The sequence below is a fragment of the Mangifera indica genome, chromosome 15 (assembly GCF_011075055.1).
Source record: "Mangifera indica cultivar Alphonso chromosome 15, CATAS_Mindica_2.1, whole genome shotgun sequence".
Lineage (NCBI taxonomy): Eukaryota > Viridiplantae > Streptophyta > Magnoliopsida > Sapindales > Anacardiaceae > Mangifera > Mangifera indica.
This window is the reverse complement of record NC_058151.1, coordinates 4729529-4741375: the sequence shown is the minus strand read 5'-3', so window position 1 is coordinate 4741375 and position 11847 is coordinate 4729529. Positions and strand designations below refer to the sequence as shown.

Sequence of the window (11847 nt, the reverse complement as noted above, 5' to 3'; positions counted from 1 at the left end):
AGGAAAAATTCTGCACGTCCAATATACTTGAATAATGTGAAGCAGCAAACAAGTAGTAAAGTGAATAAATAGAAAGGATTGTACCTTTTAACTTTTTAGTCAAGACCACACTCTAAACTCGAAGTCTGATGTCTACTCAAAATACGAAGACAATGATTCTATGGAGGAAAAAAAAATGGAGGCATTAGTGACTTGCAAATATAAGCATGATCTACCACATGCATTAGTGATAAAAATTCAGAACTTTTCTAATAAAGAATTTCCCAGGATGCTTTATTCAATTCTTAGAACAATGATGGTTGTTATGGTTGTCATCCTATTTCCCACAACTTTCAGACTTCATTCTGTGAGCAAAGGTACCTTGTATGCAGGAAATCTATAATAGGAAAAGTAAAGGGCACCGTTACTTATCAACATTCCAGAAAAAATAATCAACAAATACTGGCAAACGTATCATCTATTGAATGAGTAATAACCCAATGCATGATAGGGATGAATGGGAAATGTCAACGGGCCAATTTTACCAACAACTCTGCAGATAAATAGCAGCAAATAAATTCAGTTCCAGAAAAGATGACTTTTTCTGTGATCAAAATTTTAGTATTTTAAAGTGCTATAAATCATACTCTATAGTCTACAGAGTGCAAAAGCTCTCAGAGAAACAAGAAGCCTTCTTCCATGCTATGCAAATTATACATTGAGATACTCTGAGCCACTAAGATATTCCCCATTCTCCTCAAAATACTCAACTAATCGATTCAAGAACCCATCACTAGTCACTGTATCGGTGTCACAGACAAGACAACACTGTCTTCTTGCTCGTGTCACAGCCACATTCATTCTTCTGCGATCACTCAAAAACCCTACCTGAAAAGTTTTTGAAGAACTGAGTTCAAGTATTTTTAGTTCCATATGAAAGATGTTGGATGAGATTTTATATTATCTAAAATCTAAGGAGACAACGCTAGTACTACAATGGTTTAACATACCTCTTTCTTTGAATTTGATCGGACCATGGAAATAATAATGGCCTCCTTCTCCCTACCTTGGAAACCATCAACGGTTGAGATTTCCATATCTTTTAGTTTATCATCATTGCTTTTCAACATCTTCAGTAAGACAACCTGCAGTTACAAAATAAGGGAAAATATAATGAGAATTTGTGCATGTAAACGAAGGCCATGTTATCATTTCTGTGGTGACTATTGCCAACTGCTCACTGTATTCAATGTCAATTTGTAATGAATGCATAAAATTATTTAACCAAAAAAAAAAATTGCCTGTGCAGCATAAGGGGTAATAATTCCAATATCAGAAGCCTGGACTCCACTTTGTACAAGTCTCTTAGCATGGGCCATGGCAACCTCAGCTTCGCCTTCATTCAGTGTGCTATCTTCTTCGTCCTTTTTTTCTTCCATGTCACACCTGAAGCAGATCAATACAAACCAATTACATATTTCATCTCTACCAAAAAGAAGTCTTCCAGGTGATGAAATCCTTTTGGAAAAAAAATCCATGATAGACTAGAATTCTAAAAATACTTAAAACACATAAGTCCCAAATGTTTATCAACTCATTTTTTTAGCTTTCACTATTTTATTTCATTATCATTAGGTTCAGACAAAATAATTTCATATCTGATAACCAGTTACTCTTTTTACTTACTATTTTCAATTGTCATGAATTAACTTACCAATAACAACAAAAATTTAACTTGGCCTTTGTTTCTTTTACCATTATATCAGCAACTTATCAAAAGAAACAAAGCCGAGTTTTGTTCACATTTTAATAAAGAGGAGTCATTTCGGAGTTATGAAAACAACTGGCTGACAAATATATCTTGTGACTACAAAATATGAAAAAAGTTGAGTGATTTTGTCCATGTGGGCACCAACATCCCAGAAACAACTCTGACAACCACAGATTATTAAAGAAAATTCCAATAATAAACTGCATACCCAGCTATGTCTATGAGAAGAAGGGTTGGTTCTGTTGATGATGACCTTTTCACATCTTCAAGATCATAAAGCATATGTGCAGCAACACAAGGATGGGCTTTGATCTGTCATGATAAATAACTGTACATTATCATGCGCACAATCAAAAGCATCTGATTTCTATTTGCTTGCATGTGATTTAAACACATGGCCAACATCCAGATAAGACTAAAGTACCTTACTATTGTAAAGCTCTTTAGATGACCAGTTCATAATAAGTTCATGCATGCGATACTGAACAGTGAGCATAGACATAATTTCATCTCCATATAGGTCTGCGAGGCGTTCGAAGAGAGTTCTTCCTAACCCTTTCTTCTCAGCTTCTACACTTTGGATGGTTGGGGGAAGCTGAAGATGGTCTCCTGCAAGTATACATCTTGAACCCTGAAACAAGTTTCATATGCCAGATTGAACTAAATTAAATGAGCGATTAACTTTTGGCATTGAGGTTTCATTAATCTTGATATCCCCAATATATGTTCAAGAAAGATATACATTCTAGAAGAACAAACAATTATTAACCATCTTTGAAGTCCAAACTTTACAACAATAGCCAGTTGAGATGATATATCCATTGCAGCAGTATACAAGCTGAATTTACAACATTCAGATTTAAAGTAATTTATTTCTGAGAATTTTCAGTTTTTAGTGGAAATACGTATGTATATTTTTCGTGTTTGAATGCATATCTGTGCATGCTTAAAATATGAGCCATTACCTTCAGTAGAGCTATCCAGCATGCTATCTCAAGTGCCTGAGCCGCTTCATCAATAATTACCAAGTCAAATGAAGTGTTATCAAGCTTGCGAGAAAATGCACCGGTCAAAGTTGTCAACACCACATCTGCATTTTTAATCACATCTGTCACAGCCAACTGCTGCCTTTTGCGCTCTTCTTTGGAAAGAGTCCGAAGTTCCTTCTGGATTTCTCGCCTTGAGTTTTTGTCTTTGGCTTTCAACAACTTCCCACTTAATGTCTAGACAAATGCAACAGACATGCAGACATTGTAATAAGAAAATTCATCATCAAGTAAGCAAGTCTTTTCACACTTGCTCTTGAAGCAGCTTGTAAGGATAACGGACCCATTCTATAATGTTCCCTCATAAAAACTCACAATGAATCATAAAAGTTCAACAAAAAGTACAAACAACATTTTGTTTGAATCTACAAACATAAATAACTGTGACTCCACTATCAAGTCTAGTTTTATACCTTCATTTCCTTCCGAATGTCGTTTGCCAAAGCACTATTATCTCCTCGCAGAACCTACCAAAAAACACTAAGTATATGAGGGCCATTAACACCAGAGATTAAAAGGAAGAGGAAATGTCCCAATTTTTCATCATGTATAAAAGCGATCAATGTTTGTGACTCAAAAATAAAACATAAGATCTATTTCATAATGGTCAAGTCATATATAAAATAATAACCTAGCAACTTAAATAAGTAAAGAAAACCATACTCACATTAGAAGCTCAAATTTGGGAAAATAATACTAAAGGCACATAAGCAATAGTCCATCTTAAATAAGTAAATCCCTAAATATATCATACTTCATAAAATAATTAATAAAGTTTCATTTTGATCTTTACCCACATTACAATATTTTACAACTAGAAGACAAAGGGTAAAGTTCTATGAATTTGTAACATGGATGTTATACATGCACAGCAAATCACGTGAAAGGGATGGTAGTTAAAAATTTTCTTAAAACAATCATGAATATAGAATTTGACAAGCAATTTCTTCTTCAAAAAAACTTAAGATTTATATGTACCTGTGCATCCAATGCACTCTCCAACACTTGAGGTAGTAAACGTGCCGGATGCCCCAATCTCACCAACTTTACTCTAAATTAAGAAGTGGTAGTGTTACATTTAGCACTCAAACTTGTTTAAGGGGAAAGAATTGATGAAATCAAGTTAGAGAAGAAGTTGAATCTCCAATATATCAAATGGAAATACAGCAGCAACATGTCCGTTTGACTGAGTAGAAATGGTCAAGACGATAGATAAATATTTAACAATTGAATGGCTTATACCCAACTCTAATAGCAAAGCAACTACTTACAAGTCCAATTGACTAAAAGATGTAAGCAAGCTTGGTATAGATAGCTATCTAAGAATGCTTAGAAAAATGATTTCACTGGATGCTTTATTGTGGTGCAAATCAGTGTTACCAAAAAAATGTTCTTCAAAGCCTAGAAACCTACTATTCTACTGAGATATGAATAAAAATTGTATTCCAACCATTTGGGATCTAGCATTGAAAATCTCCTCCTGCCTGATAAGCAGCCAAGGAAACCTTATCAACTACACGTATGAACATGCAGGCTCCAAACCAATAAAGTATAAAACACTAGAAAAAACTGTAAATGGATCAACATTTTTTGTTCTCAATCATTTTTAAAAAGCTTTTATTCATCATGAGATATATGCCATCCCATAGGACCCATACTAGCCATGATGGTATGCCATGCTGAGGGAAAAAATAGTGTGGTACTGGTAACACAATAAATCTAAAACCACCAATTAATTAGCCACTAACCCTTTTCTTAACCATATTTAAGGCCAAGTCTTCACATAAAGTTACCGTAGTTAAAGCCAAGTCTTAACATAAAACTTTATTTCTTGATATATAAAGGTATCAAATACCTGTGAGGAACAAGACGCTCAACAATGTTGTCAACAGCAATATTTGAAGCAGCACATGCAAGAATCTTTGATCCACGCTTCACTTCTTGTAATATTATCTCCACTACAGTTGTGGTCTTTCCAGTTCCAGGAGGTCCATGCAGCAAGAAAACGTTTTTCGATGATAGTGCCTTTGAAATGGCATCTTTCTTGAACAAATATAAAAAGAAAAAATTAAAACCAGCTTTTTTTTTTTCTAGAAAGCTCAATAACATTAAATGCACCACTTGCACACCTGCGAGTGATCAAGGTTGGAATTAAATGGATTGAAGGTAACTTCCTTCTTTGACACTGCTGGTGACCTATCTCCAAATAAAACAGGAACTAGGTCAGATGCAGGCCCCTTTTGCACACCCTTACTCAATTGAATTAAGGCATCCTTCATCCTACGATATGTTACCTGCACATAGTAATCTTTCTAGTAAGTAAATAAATGAAATTCCATATTACTTCTATAAAAGAATTTGTAGCTCATGGAAGGCAATTCATATGGTAAATAAAAATATAAATGTAAAAATGATACAATAACCTATTATCCATATATCTAAATATAGTAATCTTGGAGAAAAGGAAGAAACTGAGAACTTTTAATCAAGAGACGAAAGTTGAGAAAATTTAAATAGTGTACCTCATTTGCCACCTTCTCCAAACGTAGAGGACTATTTAAACCATCTTCTGGGACATCATCAAAAGCTACAGTGATTGAGGAGTCCTGTGCAATATTGACACGAAATTATCATCACAACCATGAGAAAGAACATAATCATCCATCATTTCGTTTCAAAATCAGAAATACCTTTAGCCGGTAAACTACACCTTGTCCAAGGGCAGGAGATCCTAAATCAGCCTTGTTTGGTCTTAACACAACTACATCATGGGTGCCAAACTGAACCAGGTAAACAAAAAATCACGAACCCCACAAGAAGGATAAGCAGGAATTGAAAAAAAAAAATCATTATACATCAGTGAAACACTAGAGAGTATCGTTTCTTTGTAATAGATAAAGAACGCATATATCTTGGGACAGAACAAGTAAAATAAATAGTTCCCTGGGAATGAGCATTATAAAATAAGTTGTTGGGTCAATCTACCATTTGAACAAAGGCAGAAATGAGAAGCTAATACTATTACATATAAATTTCCAAACAAAACAAATTTGCCTAGATATTATTATAAGTTAAAGGAACAAAGGAAGACCTTGTGAGGAGGAAGAACTTCGGCTTTTGTGGATTGAAACTCAAGAAGAGTTTTTCCCATGAGCCCTGTCTATTGTCACAATCAAAGTATTAGAAACAAGTATTAATATTGATATTGTATGGTAATGAAAACTAAAAATAAAGAAACGGCTGATTAGAACCTGAGCATCAACACACTTCAGATTCAGAATAGCGGAGCCCTTCTTTTGGGAAGTATCAAGGTTTCTGGAGGCACCAGAAGCGATTGAGGCTGAAATCTCAGCTTCCTGTGATACATGTAAATAAAATGAAGTTGTGTAAATTTGTTTTGATGAGTTGGAGATAAAAAGGAAGAGAAAGAAAGAAAAACCTTTTCTAAATCAATTAAGGGGGACATAAGAGAGACGAATTGTTCAAGAGAGATAGGCGATGCTTTGCTTTTCGTCTTCTTCCCCTCCATTGCTGCGTTATGTTGTCTGTGCACAGCCGATTAACGTTACTTTGGGCCTTTGGGAGGACTTTTGCGGCTTTGGGTTCATAAATAACCAATTTTTAAGATTAAAAAATAAAGGAATTTGACAAAATAGAGGGGTATTTACAGTCCTAGGTTTTCTAGCCAGGATAAAGTGGGCATATGAATGTTATTAAAATGATGTAAACTTATTTTAAATTTACCAGTATACATTTAATATGTGTTATTATATAATTAAATATTTTAAATTAAAAATAAAATAATATTTAATTATATAATATTATATATAAATATATATTTATTTATATATTTAAAATACAAACAAATAATATTAATATAAAAAAGATTATATTGAATTTAGGTGTCCAGATGTGTATTTGGTTATTTTTGTGACATTATTAATGATTGAGTAGACATGATGAACTTAGTTGGTAAATTTACACCGTTGGATTAATATATAATTTTAATTTTATAAGTTAGAGGTGTTGTGTGTTTTATGTTATAGGGTGTATGATATTCTACAAATGGAGTGTTATATTATGTTTTATGATTCTTTTTTTTGTGATGGGTAAAAATTTAATTTACCTGTGAAGCCACGAATTGTCATGTTATAAACTTTGCGATTTGATGAGTTGACATAATTAACTAAACCTCGTGTTTTTATGGTATTATTATTTTCGGCTTGACACAATCTACTGCTATTATTAGATAAAACAAACATCAAATTTGTTTAATTAACATTGAAAAGTAAAAAGTGGATTTCAGATATTTGACAAGAACTACAATTTCAACATTATGTTTTAAGAGGACAAACTTAGAGCTACAAAAGAATATAGATATCACTATGACTATTGACATAGAAAGCTACAAAAGTATCATAAGTGATGACCAATTAGTTGGGTCTAAAAATTATAGAAGATTGTTGCCAATTCTTCTACAGGGCAGAGTACATTATTGTGACTATAGTGATAAAGAGTTGATATGATTAACGATTTCGAAAAGAGTTCGGTCAAAATTATAAAAACACTTTGTATTGTAATAGTTAAAGTGTCATTCATCTTGTAAAGAACTCGATTTATCATATTTTGGTAAAACATATGCAAGGTCAAGACTATTTCATAAACCAAGTTTTGAAAGGAAGAACTATAAGTCTTGAGAAAATTTAAGAAAATCACAATTATACTAATATTCATAAGAAGTTGGTTGTCATTGAGAAGTTTTACTATTCACTTGAAGAATGAAGACTTAGTGTGTTGTAAATGGAAGTGAATAACCCGTAACACGCATTGAATTTACCTTCAAGTAGGAGATTCTTAAGATTGTAAAGCTGAATTCAAGTTAAGTTAATTTTGCAATAGGGTGAGAGTTTTTCTAATATATTTTCATGTAGAATTGTTTTTCTTTAGGAAGTACAATTGAAAATAAGAATAAAATTTATAAGAACTAAAATAATAATTCTATTGGTATATAAGTTGAGTCCTATAAAAATAATATCTCATATATAACCAATAAAAGATTATTAAAATCATGCATTAGATAATGGAAAACTATTTAAAAAAAAAAAAAAAAAAGATAGGCGAGTGAGTCATTGAGACTAGGAGGGAACCAATTTATAAGGGCAATAAAACTAAAATTACACATTTTTAGTACACAATTTGAGTACAAAGATATTGTGTTATAATATTATTAAATGATTTTAAATTAAAAATAAAAAAAATTTCAATCACACGATGATATATCATTTGTATATTAAATTGTGTATCAAAAATATATATACATAATATTTACTCAAATCTAAATCCATATGACAGTGAAAATAAAGCAAACAAAGGATTACAAATAATCACACATAAAATTTACCTCCCAACGAGAGTTACATCCACTTTGTTGCTACGAAATTTTAAGGAAAAATTACAAGTCTCCAACAAATCTTATAAGAGCAATACTTAGGTATACAATTTGAATATATATATATAATGTGTCATAGTGTGATTGGGTGTTCTTTTATCTTTAATTCAAAATCTTCTAATTACATCTTAACACATCATGTGTATACTCAAATTATAAACCAAAAGTATATAGTCATACTATGTGTAGCCATAATAATAATAATTGCCCCCCAAGCAATCACAATATTCGAAATTGCTTCCAATGGCTAAACAAATTTTGTTCATGTAATCATTATAATTATTATGCATTGCAACTTGAAGCATACGGTTACATCAAATTCATTTCAATATAACTAATACCCCCTGAAAAATTCTTGTAATAGGAAACAATTTCTTCCGAAACTGAAAACATCAGGTAAACTTACAGCAAATGAAAATCTACTGAAGTAATGTGAGTAAATTGTCATTTTACTTGTATATGAGAGCATCACGTCCGGGTCCAACACCAATGTAATGAACAGGTACACCAACAAGTTCCTCTATCCTCTCCACATACTGTCTTGCAGCCTTTGGAAGGTCTGAGTAATTTCTGATACTTGAAATATCAGACTTCCATCCAGGTAAAACTTCATATTCAACCTGTACACATACGAAGGAAAAAGTCATCAGGGACAGCACAACAACAATATGGGTTCTAAAAACAAGTCCTATAACTTCGAGTCATCGACTCTGCACTTGCAACAAGATTGTCAGAAATAATTGGAAATATCTTTATCCTGAACAAATACTTAAGCTATCAATTCTCTTTTTGTTGTTTGGTCAGTTCAGAAGAATACAGGACAATCAACAAACAACAACCATTTGTTCTTCCATCGCATCAATTATTTGAGGGCTTCCAATCAGTTTCAACCACAGTTGCCAATGATATACTCATGAAGCCATTAAGATATTTGTTTACCAAAATTCGACATGTAAAGCAAGATGATGTAATTTGAAGTCAGGAAGAATCAAACTTGCCTTCATTTGCTCAAGGGAGAGAAGATCAGCAGGGAATGATTTCACTGGTGTACCATCAACTTGTTTATAGGCAACTCCCAACTGAATTTCATGAAATTCCGACAAAACATCCAGCTTGGTAAGATTTAGAGAAGAAAAGCCATTTATTTGACAACTATACTTCAATGCAACTACATCAAGCCAACCACAACGTCGAGGACGACCAGTAGTTGTGCCAAACTCCTGCCCAGCAAGCCTAAGGAGGTCACCTCCTTGACCCAAGATTTCTGTAGGGAAAGGACCAGATCCAACTCTTGTAGTATATGCTTTAACCTGCATGGAAGCAATACCCGTGAGCATTCAAGAACCTTAAAAAGCAACATTGAACATGCTTTCCATTTTCACTACATGAATATTTAATTCAAAAAACATAAGTTTTATGTCTCAGAAATATATAACAGCAAACAATATTCCCAGAGGAACAGAGCTTGCATATTCGAGATAAAAGCATCATGCACTCAACCAAACAACAGTTAATACAAACAGCTTTTATATTAAGGACATTCACAAAAATAATCTAATGAAGAGAAAACACGCTCTAAGTTTCACACGGTTGACAATTTCACAAGGATGATGGTATTAAGCAAAGGCAGAAATATGGGTTAAGCAGCAATTTCAACCTAGCTATAGATCTATAAATTCTGGGCTGAAGTCATTCCCATAGAAGAGAAGAAACATTTCCCTATTGAAAATGTAATAGAAACCAAAAAATAATAGACCAATGAAGCATCAACTTACAACTCCAATTAGATCACCAACAGCTCTTGGAGCAATGCCAAGACCTGTGCAAATCCCACCAGCTGATGGACTAGAGGAAGTTACGAAGGGATAAGTTCCAAAGTCAATATCCAACATAGTTGCCTGACCACCTTCAACCAGAATGTTTCGCTTCTCTGAAATTGATTCATTCATGAAATGCACGGTATCAGTAATGAAAGGCTCCAACCTCTCTGCAAATCTCTTGTAATTTTCAACTTCATCCCTGAGCATGTCTGAGCTATAATTAAAACCAGGGAATCTTGAAGCAGCTTCTGATAATAAAAGATCAAGCTTCTGAGGGAAAGTATCCATATGCCTCAGGTCACTTACTCTAATACCATTGCGAATCACCTTGCTCGAGTAAGCTGGTCCTATTCCTCTCCGGGTAGTGCCAATAAATGATTTAGCGAGCTCAGCTTCTCTAAGTCCATCTACTTCTTGGTGAAAATCAAAGAGTAGATGAGCACGATCAGATATCAATATCCTACCCTTACAAGAGACCCCGTTAGCCTCCAGGCCATCAATTTCCTTGAACAGACCTGGAAGATGCACCACAACTCCATTTCCAATAACACATATAGTTTCCTCATTAAGAATACCCGAAGGAATAAGGTGGAGGGCAAACTTCTTTCCCTCTGAGTTGTAGATGGTATGGCCAGCGTTAGCTCCACCCTGTGATAAGCAATAATTACATCACAGTAGACAAGATAACTTAAAATTCCAGCAACTAGAAACAACAAAATCTTGCAAGTAAGATTCGAAACCTTGTTCAGCAACCCAGAGAAATGCTAAAAAAATGCAATTGACAACATAATTATATTATCAAACTTTCCCTAACAACTCAACAACTGAAAACCCCAATACCAAAACCAGCTTCACTCAACTCACAGTAGGTTGCATGTATTCAAGTGCTTGTTAAAAAATGCTTAGTAGTAATGCTACAATGGCAAGTAATTCCACAGAACAACAATAAAAGCAACAAATTATTGTCTGAAATTAGCAAAAACACTCTCATCCGGGTATACGTGAGAACTGAATCAGTAAACCAATGAAAAATTCATTTTTTTTTTTATCAATAACATATGTGCAATAAGCTTTCCGCAGAAGCACTCAAAAACAGCTATCTGAAAAAGCACTACTAGAAGCGTCGAAAATGACGTCTTCAGAAAGCACTTCTCAAGTGCCTCTCCACGGAAAATACCTACTTGGCAGCGAGCGACGATGTCGAAGTGTTGAGCTAAAACATCAACGAGTTTGCCTTTGCCTTCGTCACCCCACTGGCATCCCAACACGCCAGAAACTTGACTCAACGACTCGATTCGACTCGCAGACTCGTTGGCCGTCAAGGTCAACGACGACAAGGCCGCCGGTGGTTCAAATGCAACGACGTTGGGACAGTGGTGGTGGTGGAGAAAGGGCCTGGGATGATCGGCCCCCTTGAGGCCCGTAACGGGACGGGAGGAGCAGTTGAGCTTAAGCGAGAAGAGGCTCATCATCTGTTTGACTAAGCGTGCGACTGAAAGCGAAGTGTTTCAGGGAGTCAGATTAAACGGGTTCATGAAAGACCAATAAGTTTGAAGTGGGGTATGACAACGTTACATGCAGGGGATGGAATAAAGGGATTGAGGACCTGTGATGCTGGGATGGGTTTGACGCCGGTTGTGGGATTGGTGTGGGTGAGAAAGGTTCTGTCACAGCTTAGTTTCATTTGGAAATTATTTATTATCAAAATTTAAAAAATTACTATAAATATATATTTTCAATAAAATTATTCCTATATTTAATAAAAATAATTCTCATATTTAA

General features: G+C 34.2%; 2 protein-coding genes across 5 annotated transcripts; both read right to left on the bottom strand.

Moving 5' to 3' along the window:
* Window positions 1–51: 51 nt before the first annotated feature.
* On the bottom strand, window positions 52–6397 carry LOC123197973 (DNA-binding protein SMUBP-2). Of its 4 annotated transcripts, none has more exons than XR_006497948.1 (16): window positions 6236–6397; window positions 6048–6152; window positions 5888–5956; window positions 5487–5576; window positions 5319–5402; window positions 4926–5090; window positions 4652–4839; window positions 3775–3847; window positions 3210–3263; window positions 2716–2973; window positions 2175–2381; window positions 1959–2062; window positions 1281–1425; window positions 990–1124; window positions 627–867; window positions 52–376 (listed from the first exon to the last, which is right to left on the bottom strand). XR_006497948.1 is itself a non-coding variant. In XM_044612518.1 (15 exons), exons 1-15 carry the CDS (start codon window positions 6323–6325, stop codon window positions 691–693), a joined length of 1944 nt encoding a protein of 647 aa, XP_044468453.1. In that variant the 5' UTR covers window positions 6326–6397; the 3' UTR covers window positions 440–690. The 4 variants fall into 4 exon arrangements, 2 of the variants coding, with proteins under 2 accessions (XP_044468453.1, XP_044468454.1); XR_006497947.1 differs by lacking the exon at window positions 52–376 and adding an exon at window positions 440–532; XM_044612518.1 differs by lacking the exon at window positions 52–376 and having other exon boundaries at window positions 440–867.
* A 2096-nt stretch (window positions 6398–8493) lies between these two features.
* Window positions 8494–11625, bottom strand: LOC123198239 (adenylosuccinate synthetase 2, chloroplastic-like). The gene is made up of 4 exons (XM_044612908.1): window positions 11247–11625; window positions 10021–10713; window positions 9244–9555; window positions 8494–8865 (listed from the first exon to the last, which is right to left on the bottom strand). Exons 1-4 carry the CDS (start codon window positions 11535–11537, stop codon window positions 8695–8697), a joined length of 1467 nt encoding a protein of 488 aa, XP_044468843.1. The 5' UTR covers window positions 11538–11625; the 3' UTR covers window positions 8494–8694.
* Window positions 11626–11847: the final 222 nt, after the last annotated feature.

What these genes read in the sequence shown, in the direction of transcription:
- LOC123198239 (XM_044612908.1), bottom strand. Translation starts at nt 11,537, where the DNA reads ATGATGAGCCTCTTCTCGCTTAAGCTCAACTGCTCCTCCCGTCCCGTT. An exon ending in TTGGTGATCTAATTGGAGTT is followed by an intron (nt 9,556 to 10,020) that starts GTAAGTTGATGC and finishes GCTTCCATGCAG; the next exon opens with GTTAAAGCATATACTACAAG. An exon ending in TCTCCCTTGAGCAAATGAAG is followed by an intron (nt 8,866 to 9,243) that starts GCAAGTTTGATT and finishes GTATGTGTACAG; the next exon opens with GTTGAATATGAAGTTTTACC.
- LOC123197973 (XM_044612518.1), bottom strand. Translation starts at nt 6,325, where the DNA reads ATGGAGGGGAAGAAGACGAAAAGCAAAGCATCGCCTATCTCTCTTGAA. An exon ending in TGAAGTGTGTTGATGCTCAG is followed by an intron (nt 5,957 to 6,047) that starts GTTCTAATCAGC and finishes TTGTGACAATAG; the next exon opens with ACAGGGCTCATGGGAAAAAC. An exon ending in CTTCTCATAGACATAGCTGG is followed by an intron (nt 1,426 to 1,958) that starts GTATGCAGTTTA and finishes GATCTGCTTCAG; the next exon opens with GTGTGACATGGAAGAAAAAA.